General features: G+C 45.0%; 1 protein-coding gene across 9 annotated transcripts in view; it reads right to left on the minus strand.

Annotated features, from left to right (window-relative positions):
* Positions 1-19291: 19291 nt before the first annotated feature.
* The window catches only part of Ehmt1 (euchromatic histone lysine methyltransferase 1), a 143154-nt gene continuing 139292 nt past the window's right edge, over positions 19292-23153 (minus strand). For 8 of the 9 annotated variants that reach the window (XM_027422793.2, XM_027422796.2, XM_027422797.2 and 5 more), the window contains 2 exons: positions 20768-20943; positions 19292-20587 (listed from right to left, as the gene is read on the minus strand). In XM_027422793.2, the coding sequence (XP_027278594.1) occupies positions 20407-20587; positions 20768-20943 (357 nt within the window). In that variant the 3' untranslated portion in view covers positions 19292-20406. The remainder of the gene's footprint in view (positions 20588-20767; positions 20944-23153) is intronic. The other variant, XM_027422792.2, reaches the window with a different exon arrangement.

The raw sequence follows: 23153 nt of genomic DNA on the forward strand, positions 1-23153 counted from the left end.
GGCAGAAGCTGGTGGATCATTGTAAGGGCTCCTATGAGGAGTCAACATAGTCTGGCACTATGTGTTGGGGCAGGACCAGGCCCCTCTCCCATGCATTAAGACTGAGCATGGCATCCCACCATGGGGAGTGGGCTCCAACAAGCTAGCTCATGTACCAGGTTTGTATCATGGTCCTACTGCCAGGGGTCCCTCAGCTAGTCCAAGCTTCATAACTTTGTCCCATATACAGAGGGCCTAGTTCAGTCCCCTGGAGTCTCTAAAGTTGTAGGTCTAGAGTTCATGAGTTTTCACAAGCTTAGTTCAGCTATTTCTGTAGATTTCTCCATCATGATCTTGACCTTCCTTGCTCATATATTCCCTCCTCCCTCTCTTCGACTGAATTCCCAGAGCTTGGCTTGGTTCTTGGTTGTGAATCTCTGTGTCTGGTTCCATCAATTACTGGATGAGGGCTCTATGATGATAGTTGGGGTGTTCATCAATCTGGTTACAGGGGTAGGCCAGTTCAGGCGTCCTCTCTACTATTGTTAGGAGTCTTAGCTGGGGTCATCCTTGTGAATTCTTGTGAGTTTCCCTAGCACCAGGTTTCTCCCTAAGCCCATAGAGTCTCTCTCTATTAAGATATCTCTGTCACCGGGCGTTGGTGGCGCACGCCTTTAATCCCAGCACTCGGGAGGCAGAGGCAGGCGGATCTCTGTGAGTTCGAGACCAGCCTGGTCTACAAGAGCTAGTTCCAGGACAGCCTCCAAAGCCACAGAGAAACCCTGTCTCGAAAAACCAAAAAAAAAAAAAAAAAAAAAGGTATCTCTGTCATTGTTCTTCCACTGCTTCCCTCCCCACCTTGGCCATCTCATTCCCTTCTGTTCTTATCCCCTCCCATAGATCTCATCTAATTTCCCTTCCCAAGGTGATCCATGTGTCCCTCTTAGGAGTAACTTACATTTCTTAATTATCTTAAACAGTTTGTAATAATAGCTTTAAGGACTAGAACTTTACATTATTTTTTCCAACATAATATTTTTACTTGGGAATTTCAGATATGCACCCCATCACACTCATTTCCCAGTCTTCCCAGGTCTGCCCCACCCTGTCCTGACCTGCAAGACATCAACCTGGGGCAAGAGAGTCAGGGATAGGGAATGAGGACAAGAGATGCAGAAAGAACAGCCACAAGACAGGATTCTGATCAAGTGGCAAACTTCATTTTTTTTCCTCAGGCTACCTTATATAGTCTGCAGAGCAGGATATGGGGAGGGGTAGAATGAGTTGTTTTTGAGCCAGGTGTTAATATAGGCAGGATATTAGGACGCCACAAACAGGATGTTTGGCGGGGTAAAGAGTTTATGAGTAAGAGGTCCAGGAAGGGTTGCCTAAGTGACTGAGCCTGTGTGTGGAGGACTGGGTCTTTTTCTTGAGCTGAGATTCTAAGGAGCTCCTATGTAAAGGTTAATATACAACTATGTGGCCGGCCAAGAATGGCCTAGGATCTCATGCCCAGCCCTGAGATTTGGCTCCCAACACCACCCTTGTGACCGCCTCTTGCCCCCCCCCAAAAAAGGAAGAAGAAAACAAATAAATAAACACAAGTCCAGTTTGTGTTGTCCATATACTCACTGGAGCATGGCCTAACTCCCAGTAGCCAGGCCCCTTTAAGAAAACTGAGTCCTCCCCCACCAGAAGCCCTCAATTGTGGAGAGCTACACTTAAGCATCCCTGTGACAATTTTAAAGAGTTCTCTTAGATACCTTCTTGTCTAGGCTGTTACTTTTGGGGGTATGGGGGATAGCGACTGCACAGAAGTCTTCTATGTCCCTCTTTCTCAACTATGAGTCTGCAGTCATCAATACCACTGCAGAAGTAACTTCCTTGCCCTTTACAGAGAGAGCACCAGTCATGGACTTCCGCATGGTTTCTGGTGACAGCATGGATCACAGACATCCACATGGTCTCCAGTATCAGCAAGTCCACGGGCCTCAGCATGATCTCTGGTGTAAGTACAGACCATGGACAGCAACACAGCCATAGCACAGGCCATAGACACCATCATAGCTCTTGGTGGCAGCACAGTCCGAGTACACCAATTTGTTCCTTGCTGACAAACATCAACAAGAGCCACAGGTGGGAGTTCAGGCCCCCCATATCAACATGTCCCCGGTGGCAGCACGACCCATGGATATCAACATGGCTTCATGCAGCAGCATAAATCACAGACATCACATGGCCCTTGGTGATTACATGGCCCCAGCTGCAAGACGACAATGAATCCCAACATGGCCCCTGGTGGCAGTACAGGTCACTCACATCAACATGGCCCTCAATGGCAACCCAGACCATGAACCCTGACTAATATGGCCTCCTGTGGTAGCACAGACAATGGAAGTCCCCCTGGTTTCCAGCAGTAGCAAGGGCCTTGGACATCCACATGGCCTCGGGGCAGCTCAGCCCACAGACATCCATGTGAACATCTAGTTTCAACACAGCCTGGGGCTGTGGGCCATGGATACTAACATGGCCTTCGGGAGCAGCATGGGCCATAGAGGTCTGTCAAGGACATCCAACCCAGAAAATGAACTGTTCTGTATCTCGGACATCCTGTCATTGCTCAGAACCAGGGCCATCATGTGGCTGGGCAGCACTTTCAGGGGCTGACTCTGCACAACCTCCAGGCTCCCGCACACCACCCTGCTGGTCGGACGTGTTCCCATCCACCACAGCCTTCTCTTACCCCGTCACCACTGTGGAGTCCCTAGTTCCACCTCTCTTCACACACACTCACCACGCCATTCCATTTTTCCCACCTCTCCATCCCTTATTTGTTCGTTATAGTGACATTGGAAACTACAATGTGTCCCAAAGTATATTTTTTGTCCAAACAGTTTACATGCAAATATTCATTGCAATGAGTCATTAGTCTGGTTCAAAGTTTCTGAATAATAAATAAATACTGGACCACTGCAGAGATTTGTATGGATATCTTGATGTTGCCCAGAAGGAGACAAGTTCCATGAGAGCTCCTGGCTGCCGCTTACTTGGAAGCCTGCTGGGCTCAACCTTCATGCTTGTAGCATCTCCACTGTCCTGCACTCTCCCTCTCCCAGCAAAACAAACAGTGAACTGCAGCCCCAGAGGCTCCGTGCTGGGGGTCAGCTGTTGGGCCTAGGACCAGCCCTATTTAGTAATGACATGTCTGAGAGAGCTCCAAGCCACTGCCTTACCACCCCATCCTCAGTGCCCACTGCCTCGTGGCTCACCAAGCATGACTGTTGAGCTTGTAGTCTTCGGGCAGCACCACTGACCTGTGCTCTTCTTCTCCCAGCAGGGCAAGCAGCACCTGCTGCAGCTGAGGCTCGATGCTGGAAGCTGGCCTGAGGGGCCTAGGTCCAGCCCTAATCAGTAATGACTTGTTTCTGTGGGAGCTTCAGGCCTCAGCACATCTCCATGTCATTGGTTCTGGCGGCCGCCACGGCTCATCAAGCTGGCTGAAACATTCATCATTGATTTTGTGAGTCCACTCTTTAAAAGTATCTTCCCATAAGACTTTTTTTTAGGTTGTTCCAGAGCGGACTCTGCAAACCCCTTTTCCACCACCTCATCACCCATTGGAGCCTTCATGAGCTTACTCTCTCAAGACTCTGTGGAATACCAGGCAGTGGTGGTGCACGCCTTTAATCCTAGCACTTGGTAGGCAGAGGCAGGTGAATCTTATAAGTTCTAGGCCAGCCTGGTCTACAAAATGAGTTCCAGGACAGCCAGGACAGTTACACAGAAAAACCTTGTCTCAGAGAGAGAGAGAGAGAGAGAGAGAGAGAGAGAGAGAGAGAGAGAGAGGCTCCACAGCAGGTACCAGCTGCTGCTACTATCTTTGTTTTCACCAAGCAAACATTTTTTAATGGGGACACATGAAGGAAAGATAAGGCCAGTATAAGACTAAAAACCATGCAGTGTGAACAGAAATTCCTGCATCTCCATTTCTAGTGTCTAACAGTCTAACACTCTTGGCATCATCTAAGCTCCACAACAACCTTGGAAAGTACCCCTCCTTCTCAACTCTGCCCCCTGTAACACACAGACTTTCTGTTAGGCCAGCACTATGCTGAACGTGAACAGCTTTCTTGGGTAAAAGACTATGGGATCACAATCCTGGTATCTCCAACATATCTGCATATCCACTGCAACCTAGGCTTCACCTCTGCAACTTCACTGAGCGGCCTCTCCAGGTCTGCCTCTAGGGTCTCTGAGCCCACTGACCACCGCTTGTAACGAGGTGTCTTTGTGGAACCTCTGCGAGCATCTCCATGAGTCCCTCAATCCTTCATCTTTCTTGCCTGCAAATTAGTAGCACATAGACAATACTGCCAAGTTCTGCTGCCAGCTTGAGACATGGCCTCACTCTGGGACTACAGTTTGCAGCAGCCTATGTGTGTCTTTGAGACTGACCCTGAGTAAGCTCATCCCTAGGAGATGGTTTGAGCATCTTGTGGTAGTGTTCTCCACTGAGGCTCTCTCCTTTCAAATCGATTTACATTTTCACAAGCTGGAGCTTTCAATGGTGTGATTTTTGTGCCTTTGCTGTTGTCCCAGTGTATAACTCAGAGGTTCTCTCTTCAATGTATGCATCGCTTTAACATCACAGCTGTTTTCTTTCTCTACACTTCTCTGCAACTTTACAATTGCTCACACTTCTTTCCTTGGGTGAAAAGAAAGCACATTTTTCCCTATCTTTCTGCTCCCCATGCAGCTCCTCCTTACTGTACATCTGAGTAAGAGCAATGAGCAGTAGCTATGTTGCACTCTGCATGCTAACCTGTCTTCAAATTTCCTGTAGCAAATGCCTTAGTCCATGATCTTTTAATTCAGCATGGTGAAATTTTCAAGAAGAAAGCAATCACATCCCTGCCCCCAGAGTATAACAAAGCCTCTTGCCCAGTTTCTGGTAGAGTCTCCGTTTACCTGATACCTTACACATAGTTTTTATATGTATGTGGTCATGTATGTTCAGGTAGACATGCACATGTATGTGTTCATGTGCAAGTGAAGGCCAGACATCAAACACAAGTATTATTCACAAAAGACTTTCTACCCTGTTTTGAAACAGGGTCTCTCCCTGGTCTGAAGTTGACCAACAAGCATAGAATGGCTAGTTGTCAAGCCTCAGGGGCCTACCTGACACAGGTCCCAGTGCCGAGATTGCACCATCATACCTGGCTTTTAAAAAGTGAGTTCTGGGCATCACGCAGGTCTTCATGCTTGCAAGACAAGCACTTTACCAACCTAGATACCAGCCCTACTGTGTTGCCTTTGCTCAATTTTTGGGTTTTCTTTTAAAAAGAAAAAGAGAAGGAAGAAAGGCAGGAAATCCATCTAGGACATTACTGCCTTCATGCAATGACATGAAACCACAAGAAGCATGATACAAGGCCAGCTCAATGTTCTGGATCTAGATCTATCCTACAGTGATGCTGAAGTCCTGCTGTTTGGTCCAGAGCTCCCCCTACCTTCTGTCTCTCATCCTTACTGAAGCTGAAACTGCAACATTTCAGGCTGCTTACTCTCCCAGCTGTCCCCAGGTTTAATTCTATAAATTACAACAATATCTGGTCATCACTCTATCTTGAGACTTGATCTAACCCACACATATCCAGATGCACCTGTATCTTGAAGACTTGAACCCATACACATGGCATCAAGAGATATGGAACTGGTCCAAGCACCATTGTACAAGGAAGAAGAGGGTTCCCCAGTTGTTAGAGGTTGGTGTCCCTGACATCAATGGGGCTTCGTGAGTGGTAGCCTTAGAAGACAGCCCAAGGAAGAGGATGTTGTGCCTAATGAGGCCTGTGAAGAGCAATAGGCACAGGGAAACCAAGCTCCAAAGATGGGACTGTTTGATTCCTATGCCCAAACAACCTGCAGAAAGATGATGTGACAGAGCTATCTCAGCAGCTGATGGCTCAACAGGACATCAGTGTGACCCACAGAAGTGCCTATCCCTGGGTGGAAGACGCCAGGCCATGAAGTTCTGTGAAAGCCAGAATTATGTGAAGGGGAATCAGGGATTGGGATGCTGCATGGATGCAATGAAACCTGGAGGTACAGAGTTGAGATCCCCACCTCAGTTTTCAGGCTTGGGACCTACTGTTGAAAGAGGCAGCCAACCTAGGTGGGAGAAACTGGTACGATGGGCAGGTAATACTCTGTCCACCTTGCCTCTTGGCCAGATAAATCTGAGGATGTTGGTCTGTGGTTCCCCTGGAAGAACTATGCACTTTAAAAACAACCGCTGAAGACATTTAAAGACATCCTGTTGATGGCACACTGTACAAAGTTGTAGTTTGTGACAGTGGCATAAGGGAGCCAGCTATCTATCCAGGAGCAAAGGTTTTACATATTAATGAAACTGAGTTGGAATTGATCAAAATTAGTAGACCCCAAAACACAGTTCAAATACAAATTTATCCACAAATGTCTACCACATGTCTCTGTAGGCCTGGCATGGGCCGTGCTGGCTCAGGTCTTGGAGAGGCCTACACATCCTTGCTCCTCCATCACAGTGTGCATACTGTTTCATTGTTGCATGGACACTCTGAGAATGAGCCAGTCTGGACTGCTTTCTGCCTGGTACCACACTGGGAAGGATGAAAGAGCCATTAGCCAAATGCCAAACCCTGATGGCCACACACTTTCCCCCTGGTCCAGCCCACTGTCCTGTTGGATTTCTTTAAGTTCAGACTTGCTGGTTCTCTCACTGTGTCCCCTTGACCTCACCTCTAGACCCGCTCCCCACTAGGAACTACAGCACCATCAACAATGGGCTCTGTGTCCTTCTTTAGCCTTCAGAGCACAACACTAACCACATTCCCCTCCCTGCCACTTTCAGATCTGTGCTCCCCAACAGGCTTGTGGGAACCATGCTCAACAGTTTCAGCTTCCTCTGCCCCCTTTGTAGAACTCATAGCTAGTGATTCTCTACAACACTGTGCCGTGCATGGACTTTTCTCAGCCTCTCCACTGTCTCCCAAGTATGCTCCAAGTAACAATACCCAGAAGTCTGGGCTCAATTAGTCTGTCCATCACTACACTGGCCTCTTAACAGCACCAACATTTGTGTTAGATAAGTCCCCGGGATGGACGATAAGCCTACACACTGGGTGATGCCACTGCCTGCCAAATCAACCCTGCACCGTTTCCAGGTGAAAACTGCTGCTCTGTGCTTTGAGTTCCCAGACCCACAGCTCTGTCCAGGCCCTGAGCCTCACACCTAAGGGTCCATTTTCCTTCTAGATATTCTCTCCTAAACACTGACGTGGGATTTCAGAGAGTGGAGGAGAAAATTGACAAGTTTATAACAGAGCTAATCTGGAAGAGCGGAGAAATGAAATGAGGCAATAGAGGGAAGAATAATGAAGGCTAATATGCAAATGTACTTTAAAATGACCCACAACTCAAAAGATGCAGCATGTAGACCCTGCAATAAATTCTAGATCAGATGAGGCAAGTGCAAACTAAGCTATGAGGAAGCAAGAGTAAGATGGTTAACCTTCATTTTCTACTTGACTGGATTTGGAATCACCATGGAAACACACATCTGGGTGTGTCTAGTGAGTATTTCCAGGAAGGTGTGAGGAGGGGAGACCCACTCTGAACGTGGGTGGTACCACAGAATTGGCTAAGGTCCTGGACTGAATGGAAAGGAGAGCAAGGGATGAGCATCAGAGGGCTCTCTGCTTCCTGACTGGGCACAATGCTGCAGCCACCTTGCCTCTGCTGCCCTGCTATACCTTCTTAAGCCCCAAGCCAAGCAAAGTAAATCCTTCCCTCCTTAAGTTGTTTTTGCCAAGTATTTGTCACAGCAGCAAGAAAACTAACTAATACAAGGGGGTAATTTCATGGTATCAAAGTAGGGTAGCCGAGGCAGGGTCACCTCTTACTACTCTCATGTGCACCAGAAGCTCACAAGTGACATGTTCATCTAATCACACAGATTCCCAGTACAGCTAGAGCTGAGAGACACCCATTTCAGGCAAAGACTGCTCACCCAATTGCAGAATAGTTGAAATTGTGGGAAACCACTCAAAGTTAATGTTCTAAGAACACCATCAGGAAAGCAAGTCATCACATCTAAGATACCGACAACCTATAATACAAGAAATGCATTTCTCAGTATTCAAAGAGCTCTTTAAGATCAACAATGAAGCCATTAATGATTCAACTAGAAATAGGAAAAGAATGTGAAAAGTTGCTTCATACTGTCCCAAAAGAACTTTCAACACACAGTACTACAGTCTGATGGTGACAGCTTTTTTAGATTCTTGGCAGGCAGCTAATGGGACTATCTGGAGATGAAGCAACACTATGCTACTCTAGGACTCTGGAGTAAATACTATGTAGATCGCCATTTTGCTTTCACTAGCTGTGTAAGCTTATGTGGGGAGGAAATCCCTCCAAAGAGAGTCACTATGAAAAACAAAGGGACTTATATTTGTAAAGCCCACGTAGGCAGCCGGGACACTGGACATAGGACAGACAGAAGGAACTGAATTTAATTAATGCCCTTGTTTATATATTTGCAGGGGAGGATTTGCAGGATTTGACAGGGTCTCATATGTGTTGCTTTTTAACTAAATCTCAATTGTTCAATTTTACCAATAAAGGCTTGGGAGCCATGTATTGGATGATAACCCAATAACTCAGATAGGCAGAGAAAGCACCCAACTGATTGATCTTTCTCCTCCACTGACATCCCAGAAAGGAAACCTTGCCCCTACACCATCTTAAACAAGACTCCAACAACTCAATGTCCCTCTCTTCTTCTTCCTATGTGCCTCTCTATCCATCCTCTTGACTACCTCTTACTCTCTATGGTGTTCACTTCCCAACAACTAGTTGCTTGCTCTGCCTCTTGACCTATGGTTGACTTTATTTAATCCTGTTAACAATATCCAAGCAGAAAGCTCTTGGATTAAAGGTGTGTGCTAGAACTGAGCCACACCACAACTAGAAACAGGTTTTTCTAGTAAATAATGCAATCTTGGGGTTCATAGTGTGATCAAATATCACACAACACATATAAACAAAACTGACCTTGAATTCTTAGTTGTCTTGCCTCCACCTCCTAAGTGCTGTGAATACGGTATATGCCACTTCACTGGATGTTTGAATGAGAATAAACCACAAAGGCTCATAGGTTTGACTACTTGGTCCAGTTGGTGGACACGTATTTTTTGGGAAGGATGAGAATGTTTGGCCTTGTTGAAGGAGATGTGTCATTGGGGGAGGGTTTTGAGTTTTCAAAAGATTCATGTCATTCCCAGGGTGTTCTGTCTCCTGCTTGTAGATCAGGATGAGAGCTCTCAGCTGTTCCTGTTGCCATGCCTTTTCTCCATCATCATGGACTCTAAATCCTCTGAAACCATAAACCATAAATTTAATGCTTTCTTTCCTAAGTTGCTTTGGTCATGGAGTCTCATCACAGAAATAGAAAACTGAAACACTCATTCCCAATCTATTTTTATATAAAATGATTGGAGATTAGATGTATATTATCAAAAACAGCAATTGATTAGTCTGAGGGGTGAAGGCAGTGAATAGGTGTCTGAGGCTTTCTATTGCTGTGAAGATACATCACGACTTCAGCAGCTTTTATAAAGAAAACATTTCATTGGGGTGGCTCTCTTACAGTCTCAGGGTTACTCCATTATCATCATGGCTGAGACATGACAGCATGCAAGCAGCTGGAGAAGGAGCCGAGGCAACAGGAAGTGAACTGTGACACTCACTGGGTATAGCTTGAGTATAGAAGACTGCAAAGCCCACCCCCACGGTGACACACTTCCTCCAACAAGACCATACTTCCTAATAGTGCCACTCCCTCTAGGGGCCATTTTCATTCAAATCACCACAGTGGGCTTCTGACTTTCTGCCTTTATATATTATATCCATGGTTGACTTTTTCTGTTTAAAACATAAAACCGTGATGAAACAGGATACATGTATGAAAGTCATAAACTAATAGCACAATAAATAAAAGGAAGTGTAACTTTATAGATGAGATTTACATTTGGGGGGAAAGATTCAACAAATAGTATTTGAGTTGGCATAACCCTTCCAATAACCAAAAAATTTTGGTTTGGGTATTTAATTTGAAATAAAATTAGTTTTGGGTTTATTGTTATTGTTTTGCTTTTAGATACAACTTAGCAAGAAGTACTAGATATCCATCCTGCAACAACCATAAAACTAAGCAAAAATATATGAAACTGTCCTAGTCACTGGACAATAAGTAGAAAATGCAAGCTACTGGTCACTGGAAGAAGAATGAATCACATTGGTTAACAATCACCCTGCCTGGCCCTCTAAGAAGACAGCTTTCCAATGACAGCCTAAGGAGGAAGACACCAGAAAAGCCCAGTCTTCCTGTTGAGATGACAATTGAGACATGAAGGAGGCAAAGGTAGCTGGTATTTGAGGGGAAGGGGGCCAGGATGGAGCCATAATGAAGACTTCAGGCTCTTCCACACCTACTTGGTATGGTTTAAAAACTAGCTGCTGCTCCCTCCAGCCACTATGCCTTCCTATCATAATAGACCTCTCTAAACCATAAACCAAAATAAGCTTTTCCTCTCAAATGCTTTCTCCCAGGTGTTATGTTGTGTGATAAGGAAGGTCACAATCACAGACAACAGATACAAAGAAGTGAGGTCTCTGCCATGATAAACTCCAGAGTGCACTTCTTAGGTTTTGGACCTAGTGCAGGAGAGAACTAAATCCACAGAGTTGTTCTCTGTCCTCTGACCTCTGCACACATTCCCAACCATTATATACACACATAGCAATAATAATAATAATAATAGAAAATGAATAGACAGGTAATGTGTACATTTGATCTGCATTTAAACAAAATCAGAAGAACTGTCCCTTCACAAAAAAACCAAAGAGAATGTTTAGAGATGAAAATTTCTTTTAATTTTAAATTTTGTTTTCTGTGATTGAGTGTCTTGCCTGCATGTATGTATGTGTACTACATATATAATTGTTGCCTGAGAGTCAGGAGGGTGTCAGATTCCCTGCAACTGGAGTTACAGAAAGTTGTGGGTGTTAGGGACTAACCTAGCTTAGGACTGAACCCAGGTCCTCTACAAGAGCAACAAGTTCTCTTAACTGATAAGCCATTTCTGCAGCCCCCAAAATTTGAAAAACTTGTGAAAAGCAAGCACTCCTATGTTGAATAGAAAGCCAAACACTGAAGACATCCCACTGGTTTCTATTCAGAAACAAGGCAGGCCAGAAGGCATCAGGATATTTTCAAAGTGCTAAAAGAAAGGGCTGGGAGGTAGTTCAGCTAGCAGAGTAATTGCTTAGCATGCAAAAAGTCCTCGGTTCAATCCCCAGCACTGATGGGGCACACCTCCAATCCTATTGCTGACAGATAGATAGAGCCAGGAGAATCAGAAGTTCAAAATCATCCTTTGCTCCACAGTGAGTTCAAGACCAGCCTGGGATATGAGTCCCTGCCAGAAAAAGAAAATTACATTCAAATTGCTAAAAGGAAGAGAAACTGTCCCACCAGTCTACAGTCCCGAAACAATGTTAAGAATGAAGGTAAAATAGAAGCACTTTAAAAATACTATTTAAATGATGTATGTAGGTATAGGCAGATTGTGCCACAGAGTGTATGTGCAGACCACAGGACAATTTTTGTAGTCTATCACTCTAAGTTCTAGGGAATGAACTCAGGTTGCCAGGCTTGGTAGCAAGGGCTTTTATCTTATGAGCATCCCTTTGGCCCCTTATGTACTTTTGAACACACAAAACCATCTGGAAAATTTGCAAATAATTGGAGAGCATGCACACACACACACACACACACACACACACACACACACACACACACACACACACTGCTAGACTGAAAAAATGGCTCAGTGGGTAAAGGCATTTGCCACCAAGAAGGACCACCTGAGTTTAATCCCCATACACATCATATAAGGAGAGAACCAACTCCCATAAACTGTCCCCATGTAGGAGCTACTGCAGGAATAAGCATATTCTAAAAAGATACATGTACCTCACTTTTCCCATCAGACTACTAAAACAATGGTCCCAAGACAGAATTTCCCAGCAATCTCTTCTTTCTTTCTAGAGGAAGGGACAACTAGAGAACCCTGGGGGCAGGCAGAGGAGGAACCTGTCATCTGACCTTGCAGCAGAGAATTGGAATGATGGGCAGATTGCTTACTTTTGCATATCTCTTGCTTTCTACTTAAAAGTTACCTCATGTCGGGACTCCAAAGATGGACTTTGAGGCTGGTTCCCGGCTTTTATCGTCTCTTCTCCAAATATGGCTACATTAAGAAAATTTTTACAGTTTTTCACTATTAATTAGTCTCTTTTGATTGGCTTATGGAGGACCAGTGGCTGAACCAGAATTGTTAGGGCACAGACTATATCACCTCATACTCAGATCTCCATAGGCATGTTGTAGCATGTGTACACACAGAAATAAATACATGGGGGAAAAAATCCCACATAGCTGTCAAAAAGAAGGTCACAAATGAATTTTTAAATATTTAAACCAACTTTAACATATCACTTATGAGAATTTGTGGAATGAAGCTAGTGCTTTCACCTGTAAACATGAAAATCTGATGATCTATTTTAAAGTGCATTGAGTCAGTTTAAGGTTCAGTTACAGATTAACAGGAAACACTGGCCACTGTTGTCAGCCTGCTAAGTTTGGCCATCCCCACCCAAATGCTGCTACTCTAGCTATCTCCACTAACTAACTAACTAAACTGTAGTAAAATATTACTAACAATCAAGTTTGTCTAATGGCCCGCTGACATAACAAGGATACAGAACTTTAAAATACACAAGATGTAAAATGTAGCGGTAAACCCAAAGTCAGGTCTGTCACAATACCCCACTCCTGGAACCAAATTGTCTTAGTCAGGGTTTCTATTGCTACAACAAAACACCGTGACCAACAAGCAGGTTGGGGAGGAAAGGGTTTATTAGGCTTACACTTCCATATTGTTCATTATTGAAGGAAGTCAGGGCAAGAAACTCAAACACGGCAGTAACCTGGAGGCAGGAGCTGATCGTGAGGCCATGAAGGTGTGCTGCTTACTGGCTTGCTTCCCATGGCTTACTCAGCCTGCTTTCTTATAGAACCCAGGGATGGCACCACTCACAATGGGCTGGGCACATCCCCATTGATCACTAATTGAGAAAATGCTTTACAGCTGGGTTTCATGAAGGCATTCTTTAACTGAGGCTCCTTCTTCTCTGATGACTCTAACTTGTATCAACTTGACCCAAAACCAACCAGTACAATGAACTAACTGAGAATGGTATGGGATTTTGAAATCTCAAAATCCACCCCAGTGACACACTTCCTGCAACAAGGCCACACCTCCAAATCCTTCCCAAGCATTTCCACCAACTGGGGAGTAAGCATTCAAATATATGAACCTGTGGGAGCCATTCTTACTCAAACCACATAGAAGTTTATCAAGTAACTTAAGTTATCAGGTGCTATAAGTGGAATAGCCCATATGATGGATACATATGAAACCAAGCGCAGGACCTGTCCCTGCACTGTCAACCAGGAATCATAGACAACCTGACTCTAAGCACATACTATGGGCTACCTACCACTCTATCATGAACCTTCCTCCTCTCTTTGAAACCTGTAGGAGTGGACACCTGCTTTGCCTTGTGAACCTACACTTGGGAATCTTCAGAGTCCCTGCCATGCTGTCTTTTTGTGGCATTAATAACTCTCCTAACAAAGCTCATACCCCAAAGGACATTCTGCTTTTCCCTCAGTGGCTCCCATACTGGATTTCAATGGACCCTTCCCTTTGGTCTGCAGTGCTCTGGTGGACGAGAGGCTTCTTTATATTTCTATATGGGTCAAAAAAATCCATTTAGGCACATATACTTCCCACAAAACTCACTTGTTGGAATATTATAGGCCTAAATATAAAATGTAAAAATACAATAAAACTTCCAAAAAAAGATATAAATGTTCGTGTTCATGTAGTCATCAAAACATACCTGATAAGTAACTTTTTTTAAATTTACCTTTATTCTCTGGGAGTCTCACATCACAGACCCCAATTCCATCCACATTCTCCCCTAACCCCTGCAGCACCTCCCCCAAAGAAAATAAAACAAAGCAAACAAGCAAACCAACAAAAACAAGAACAAACCCAAACCAAACAACAAACCTCTTTGCTTCTTTCTTTCCCACCTCTCCAACACTTCTTGATTCGACCTGGAGGCACTGGGGGCCTCAGTGTGTCATATAGTAACCCCTTTTGTATACAGCTTTACTGGCAAATGTTCATTGCAATGAGAGTTACTGGTTTGGTTCAAGGCCTCTGGTTCCTGGTACACCATCATCACTGGATCCTCACCGGACCTCCTCTGGGATATCCCATGGACACTGGAGTCATGGAGGTCCTGTGAGTAAAGTTCCACAGGACCACTCCCTTCATGCACTCCAGCAGGTCCCAGAGGGGTAGATGTTAGGGTGGACCAACCCAAAAGGACAGGCTGTGGGCCGGGGTGGTAGCTGAGCTGGTCAGTCTATGCCACCAGGGCCAGTTCACCCTCACCTGTGGTGAGGGGTGGGGTCATCTTTCCAGAGTATAGGGGCCAGCTTTCTTGTTGTAGTGTCTAGTGAGAGGCAAGGCCAGCTTTCTCAGGGGCATCAATACTTAACATTGTATAACATGTGATGAGACTACACTAAAGCTGATTTAAAGGTCAACAAAATCTTGTGTTTTGTTTTTTGACTTAGGGTTTCTCTGTTACAGCCCCAGGTGCCGTGGAACTCTCTTTGTAGACCAGACTGGCCTCTAACTCACAGAGATCCACCTGCCTCTGCCTCCCAAGTGCTGGTATTGTTTTTGTTTTTTTAAGGGATAATAGAAATTGACATGTTATGTGTGATTTTATTATTTAAATTACAATAGTAAGACTATTATCTTTGTATACACAAAGACAATAAGGCATAGAAAAAATATAGTTTGGGAAGAAGCATAGGTCACTTGGAGTTTTACAAGGGTCAATGTAGTCCTGCTACAGGCATAGGTCTCCATGCAGAGGGCACCTGCTGGAACTTCCAGATTGTGTCCTAGAACAAGCAATCGAACCAGTGACTCGTGGATAATGGTAGAAACAGAAAGAACTTAAAAGATTTTTTGTTGTTGTTTTTTGCTGTGAGGTTGTGGCACACGCCTTTAATCCCAGCACTCAGGAGGCAGAAGCAGGCAGATTTCCCTGAGTTCGAAGCCAGAACAGGCTCCAAAACTTATCAGAGAAATCTGTCTCAAAGAACTTTTTTTTTTTTTTTTTTTTTTTTTTTGAGACCGGGCTTCTCTGTGCAACATTCCTGGCTATCCTGGAACTCCCTCTATAGACCAGGTTGACCTCAAACTCACAGAGATCTGATGCTTTTGCCTCCTGAGCGCTGGGATTAAAGGAGTGCACCACCACTGCTCAGCCGGAATTTAAAAAGAATTAAGAAAAAGCACTTTGAAGCTAGGCGCAGGTCAGCCTGGTTCTTAGTGAGTTCCAGGACAGCCAGGACTACATAGAGAGATCTGTCTCAAGAAAGCAAAACAAACAACAAATACAGTTTTAGAGTTTGAGTACTTCCCTTTTTGTTTTGTTTTGCTTTTCAAGATAGGGTTTTTGGGTCTAGCCTTGGTTGTCCTGGAACTTACTCTGTAGACCAGGCTGGCCTCGAATTCACAGAGATCTGCCTGCCTCTTCCTCCCAAGTGCTGGGATTAAAGGCATTTGTCACCTCAACTGGCCAAACTACAATATATGTATGACCTCTTTTTCATTACTTTAATAAAATGTAGAGCTTGACACGGGCTAACTTATAAAGACAAAAAGTTTGTTGTGGGTAACGACCCTGGGCTAAGGTCGTGATAGCCATCTTGCTGGCAAGGGGCCTAAGGTGACAATAAGGTACCACATGACAACAGGTGGGGAGAGGATATGTGCATATGTTCTGGTTTCCCTCCTGTCTCCATGGAAACAGATCTGACCAATGGTGCCTCTCTAATGACCCCACTCTATCGTAAACTCTTACAAAGGTCCCCTTTGCACACCACCACATCTGGGTTGAATCTCTGCCCTCTGAATAGCTCAGGAGGAGGGTCAAACTCCAACATGTGACACCACACCCAGGCCACAATGAGTTTCAGAAGAACACCGACAGGAAAGATTTTTCTATTTCCTTCTGAAGAAACCAATAGAGGACATAAGAGTGAGATATGCAGGGGACTAGTGGGAAATACTGAAAACACACTTTTGTTCCTGAGGATGCAAGAGGCACATCTGGGGCTGAGGCTCAGCGTCTGGGCCCTAGCATGGCTGAGGGGCCAAGTGCTCATGACTTGCATGCATGTATGATGGTGCAGCCATAGCAGCATTTAAAACTTCTATGCTTACATGGATTAGCCAATCTATTTCCAATAGTCATGCCAGACAAACAAAAGCACAGGTACCTGGGCAAAAAAGAATGTTCAGAACTGCGTTAATGATAGATAGCAGCTGAAACTAAAGACCTAAACATCTATACAAAGGGAAGTGAGTAACTATTCTCTCCCAGTATGGAATTCCTTCCGGGGGCGGGTGAGGATGAAAGAAGCAGTGGTGTTCTACAAGACAAAAGCAGACAACACACACACAAAGCAAGTTCACCTGCACAGCTGACTTACATGAAACCTAGAACAGACAAAACAACTTGTGATGGAAGAAGTCAACACAGGAAACAGCAGCAGCTGCCTGGAAGGGGCCAAGATATTTACTGAGTGAAGGAAATAATAAGATTACCTGGCAAAGACATATGGCTGAAATGTGTACAGCTGAAATGACAAGACCTACGGTTTAAATCTATAAATCATGCCTTGGTAAAACCTTGTCAATTTATAGTTACCACACATCACACACTGAACCCCACTTGTATCCAAGAGCAAACTTGAAGAATATGATACCAGAACTGCTGATGAGGAACATCTTTTATGATTTTGTGGGGAGAAGCAGGCACAGAGGAGCAAACCTATCATCACTACAGTGAAGAGACTGCCTAGGCTTAAAAAAAAAAAAAAAAAAAAAAAAAAGATTGAATTAAAGGCCAGCTGGAACAACTTAGGGAGACCTCAAAATAAAAGAGAAGAGGAAGGTGTACTGATAGAGCGCTTGCCTAGTCAAAGGCCTTGGGTCCCATCTCTCTGTCCCTCCTCCCTCTCTGACATGGTCTCACTATGTAGCCCTGGATGGCCTGGAACTTGCTATGAAGACCAAGCTGGTCTTAAACTGACCGGGTGCTGGGATTAAAGCTGTGTGCCACTATGATTTGCCCTGTAGGTCTCTATTTAGACTATACAACCAGAAGTCAAAGACATACCTTGTCACATGAAAACTTAGTTTCAGATGTGTACAAAACTGCAACATATACAAAACTCATAAAAAACCAGTGAGATACAACAGTGGAACACTGTTCAGAGGCAGTTCATAGGAAGGGGCACCAACCCACCGAATATTGATGTTACCAATAACCAAAGAAGTGCAAAACAGCACACTACAGTATTTCCCTGTAGATAGTGAAATAAGGATCAAGTGTGCCAATCCATTTTATGGCAGCTCAGTAATAGATCCCAAACTTACTGCTAACTGAAACATAGATAGGTAAGCAAAAGTCAATAGCAGTTACTAGGAAATACAGAATTGCAATTCAAATTCATATGAGGTCAACCTTGAGCTGTGAGGGCAAGGTAGGAAAGGAGTTACACAAAAAGGGGTATATAGAAGCACCTCACTAGCTAGGCAGAAATTCTAAACTGTAGATGCATATGCAGAAGTAGGGGATTCCCAATCAAGAGATCTTCGGTGCCCACCAAGCCTTTGGCTGGACTTCACAGGATATGTTCAGTCCTTGAAACTTGTGACAGGTTTTGGCATTCTTTGGCTTCATTTCCTAGCACAATACAACGCATACGTCCTTATCCCCTTGTGATGGTTTGAATGAAAATGGCCCCATAGGCTCATAGGAAATGGCACTATTTGAAAGGATTGGGAGGTGTGGCCTTGTTGGAGGAAGTGTGTCACTGTGCAGTGTGCTTTGAGGTTTCCAATGCTCCAGCCAGGCCTGGTGTCACTCTCTCTTCTGGCTGTCTGCCGATCCAGATGTAGAACTCTCAGCTACTTCTTCAGCACCAAGTCTGAATTTTGCCATGTTTCTCCAAATGATAATGCACTAAACCTCTGAACCTGTAGGCCAGCTCCAAAGAAATGCTTTCCCTTGTCAGAGTTGCCATGGTCACAGTGTCTCTTCACAGTAACAGAAACCCTAACTAAGATACCCTTATTCAAGAACATGACAAGTAAAAAAGGCAATGTCCAGAAGTTTTCTTTGCTGCATAGTTTCTATGAGTGGGACCTTGGAAACAGGTCCATGTTCACCAGCAAAAGTTTAGGTATTGAGTAAATGCTGCATGAAGCACACCCAACACCACAGAGATTGAATTTTAGCAACATGGACACCTCTTCCCTGACAGATGTGGTATGTAGGTGTAGTATTTGCATAGAAACAGGCAAAGGAGACTGAGGAGGGGGCTTCTTCATAGCACAACTCTTCCTCAGAGCAGTTAAGGGCGAAGACCCAAGTTCTTTTGGGAGAAGTGAAACTGGCCTTTCCTGGGATCTACCACTATCCCATCTGCCCATAGCAATCCCACAGCTGTTGCCAGTAGTGATGCAAGGGCCACAGGCTGTACAGCATGTGGGCCCAGGCACCCTACTGGATCATTTATACAGCTGAAACAGTTGTCTCCCTTTGAGAAAAGGCCTGACTGAATGAGCTCCACACACTCAAAGATAGAGCCTTTGATCAATTTTTCATTGAGTTTACAAGCTCTCCCATAGTGAACAATGCCAGACTACCATGGAGCACAAAAAGGCACTGGTATCTGGGCTCCCTAGGGAAGGCATCACTTGTCAGCAGGGAGGAAAGAGCTCCAGCTTTGCCTCCTCCACCCTCGCTGTGCCCTGATGAAAACTGTCACATATAAGGACTCACCTGCTCCAACAGCAGTCAGAATGGCTTTCAAACTTGGACACTGGACACCAAACACATGAACACACATGCAGCCCTCCAGCCTTGTGTGTGACTATGGGCCTGGCAGACCTCCAGAAACCCTGAGTATAGTACCCAGTGTAGAAGGGCTAGGGATTTGCAGAGGTAAGGAGAAAGAATGTATCATAATGAAAACTCCATTTAAAGTACTTTTTTATTGATTTCATTGAAAACAGAACAAGAAATGGTCTGAGCCAAAAGACTGCTCTTAAAACTGTCAAAAAACATTTTAACAGAAAAAAATAAACATGACTGCATTATGAATGTTTTAGAAGAGTCACACACACAAAAAAAACCCCCACTGTCGCTGCACTAATTACAGTATTTAGAAAGGTATATGCCAAAAAAAAGTACATGACCTGCCAGGCCATCACACAAAAGGTGACGGCAAATTTATTCAACTACAAGACTAACATTTTAAAAAAGTTTTCCTGCACTTTATTCTAAAATCATTTTGTTCTCTTTTTACAGTTGATAGTTTATTTTCACGTGGTGAGTAGAAACCACACCAGATTCAGCACCGTTGTCTGTGTTTTGTGTTTTTATTCTTTGTTTGTCCTAATGTTCGGTAATGGTAGAAAACAAACAAGTTTATTCATCATCATAGCATGTGGCTTAAAAATCAACAAAAGGTGCCTGCGTCAACGGAACTGGCTGGGGCTGGTGCAGGGTCTGCCTGCATCACCAACCTGCTTCCTCGCAAAGAAACACCAGTAAGAGGCTTGATATATAGGGCTAGATATAGGATTTCTTTAAAAAGCGAACCCACATTTCATCAAAGTGAGTGGTGGGTCGGCCAACCTCTCCACGGCTGTAAGGGAGCTAGTGTCCTCGGATGGCACCTGGGAGTTGGTGCCAGCAACACAGGCTGTGGGCAGCAGGTCTAACGGAGCAGCTTGTAGGTGACGGTGGCCTTGGTGAGTGCCTTATAGTAGCCTGATCAGACAGTATACGAAACAAACCTGGCAGTGGAGCGAGGGCCTCAGAGACCAGGAGAAATGGGAAGCACTGCAGCGACAGAGCCACCACCAGGAACTCACAAGTTATACAACATGGAGTCAGGTCTCGAGGTGCAGGCCAGAGGAGTGCTCTGGCCTGAGCACTGGGCCAGCTGAAACGCCTCAGGACCAGAACATTCCCTGGGAGGTGTCCACACCTCCAGCTCCTCTTGGACATCTTGTGCAGATTTTCCTCTCTAAATTGCAGTCACCAAAATATGATTTGGAAGGTCCCGCCGGCCCCACCGGCAATTCATAGAGGGTCGGCAGCAGCTGCAGAGCTGGTATCTGGAAGGCCATTCTCATGAGCCTCCTGGGCTGCACTGGCTTGCCGCTGGGCCAGGGCTGCGCTTGAGTGCCGACACTTGGGAGACCCACACCGGCAACTGAAAAGCTTGCCCTTGACGTCCCAAAAGCGTTCCCCGTAGTCGAACCTGAGGAAGTAGAACTCAGTACTTCTGTGTGTTGCACACAGGGGTTGGTAGGATATCCAAGTGCCCCAAGCTAACCCATCGAGGCCCAGAACCCTTCATGTTTGAAGCACATGCATGGCTAGGAATGCAGCAACCCTACCCACCCAGCCAGGGTCACACTGTGCCTGGGTCTGTACTTACCCCAGCTGCTCCCCAGCCTGGATCAGGCGAGTACTGAAGAAGGCGATCCTGGGAAACCGCAGGTCCTGGTGTGACATGAACACGCGCACAGGCACAAGGTTGGGCTCGCAGTGGTGGTTTATGAACCGGCTAACATTCCCATAGAACCGAGCATCAATGCAGTATACCTCTCCATCCTTTGGGGGAGAAAGTGAGAGTCCATGATATGTTGCAGCCAGTAAGCAATCCAGGACATGTCCTTACCCTAGAAACCAGCACTGTAGTCGTGAAAATCTGGAGCTTAGTCGTGGCTCTGCTGGGACTGAAGAACTTGCTTCTGTGGTCCAGTGACAACTCAGGCTCAGCAAAGCAGACTTCTGCCATAGGTCGTGCTACACTAAATCCTGTAGTATCAGAGGTAGGAGCACCATGCTAACCAGGGACACAGAGGTGTAGCTACACAGAGGAGTACAGGTTTCTAAGTGTCCCTGTCCCACAGCTCTGCCCAGATTCTGTGGTTGTTTCCCAGCAGACAGGGACTGTGGGATCAAGACACGCTGAGTGTGCTGTGCTAACTCTTGAGCCGTTTAAACAATTGTCTCACAGAGCTCCTATGTCTGAGAAACTGATGTGGTATGATGCCTACTTCATGGCAAAGGAGGTCTTTGCTGCAGAGGGCATGCCTGACATGCAGAAAAGACCTGGAAACTGTTGTACATAATTCCAAGGAGCTGCCCAGGATGAAATGGGCAGGTCTGGGACTGGCCACACTGGACATCCAGAACTGTGGTTACAGGCCATCCTAAGTTGTGGTGCTTGGGTAATACTGTTACATAGCCACAGAATATTAGCGAGGAGAGTTAGGGAGGAAAGCCAGGTATGCTGGGATAACTCTGTGAAGAAAAGGCCCAAACAAGAGCCTGCTCCAGACAACCTGGGCTTGCCCTATGAACACACTCAGAATTCAGGCAAAGGTCGAAACACAAACCAGTAATGGGAATGCCTGGGTCTGAGATGGGTATCTGACAACCTTCACTTTGTAACTTCAGGACCTGCAGGAAATAGAGTGGTGGATAGGGACAAACAACCAGATCAAAGACAGAGCAACCTATGTCCTATATCTGCCATAAAGACAATAATGGAAGACTCCTGTGACTCTGCAATGTGGTGATTGCCTAGGAAGCTATATAATGCAAGCCTCTAAAGAAAACAACCCTAAAAGCAGGCAGTACACATGCTAAAGGTACTAAGAGATGGAGAGTCCACAGGCAAAGAATCCTTGGGATTCTGGGGTGGGAGCCAGTCTACACACTGAAACCTCTGGCTGACCTGGCCCATATTGAAAGAAGATCAAGCTGACTGTAAGAAACAGACAATTGGATAGAGACCAGAACTGTACATCAATAGCAGAGCCTAAATCTGAAACTAGGCTTTTAAAAAAAAAATCAGAAAACATGCCCACTTTGAGGGGCAGGGGGAACAGTTAACATTTAAGCATACAAATGAGTACCAGGTATGGTGGTGCATGCCTTTGATTCTACCAATGCAAAGGCAGTCATATCTCTGAGTTCAAGGCCAGCCTGGTTTACTGAGTTCCAGCACAGCTAGAGCTACACAGAGTAACACTATCTTGAATGCCCACCCCCTAATAATAAAAATGAGCCAGGCATGGTGGCACACACCCAGGAAGCAGAGAGAGACCATTGAGTTTGAGGCCAGCCTGATCTAAATAGTCAATTGTCCTAAATAGCGATTGTCCTAAACAGGACAACCAGAGCTACATAGTGAGATCCTGTCTCAAAATAAATAGGGGCTGAAGAGATGGCTCAAAGGTTAAGAGCACTGACTGTTCCTCTAGAGGTCCTGAGTTCAATTCCCAGCAACCACATAGTGGCTCACAACCATCTATAATGAGATCTAGTGCCCTGTTCTGGTGTGCAGACACTGTGACTGTGTACATAAAATCTTTAAAAATAAATAAGTAAAGATTAAGAAGTCTAGCCTGAGACAAACCAAATGCTACATGGGGGAAGGCATTACAGGAAATGCTTATGTTCTTCTTTCTATACAGCATAAAACAGCAACATTTCAGAATACAATCACTACAGAGGAGTGTAAAGTATGGGCAAAGGAAAGGAAGTAATAAAGAATCAAGTGGGATTCTAATGAGGTTCTACTGACTATGTAACCTTCCTCTGCAAAAAGGAGCAAGACCCATAGGCAGGCGAACTCACTGAGATGCCAACTGCAAAAGTAGCAAAGATGAAATCAACCTTGATGCCCCAAAAGACTAAGAGAGACCCTGTGCTGATGACTTCTGTACTATACTGGCAAGAGAGAGGCAGGGTACAGAAACTACGCCACTTTCTGCATAAACAACAAAGAAATAAGTTCCTTTATTTCTACA

Source organism: Cricetulus griseus, chromosome 6, assembly GCF_003668045.3.
Source record: "Cricetulus griseus strain 17A/GY chromosome 6, alternate assembly CriGri-PICRH-1.0, whole genome shotgun sequence".
In the NCBI taxonomy this organism is placed as follows: Eukaryota; Metazoa; Chordata; class Mammalia; order Rodentia; family Cricetidae; genus Cricetulus; species Cricetulus griseus.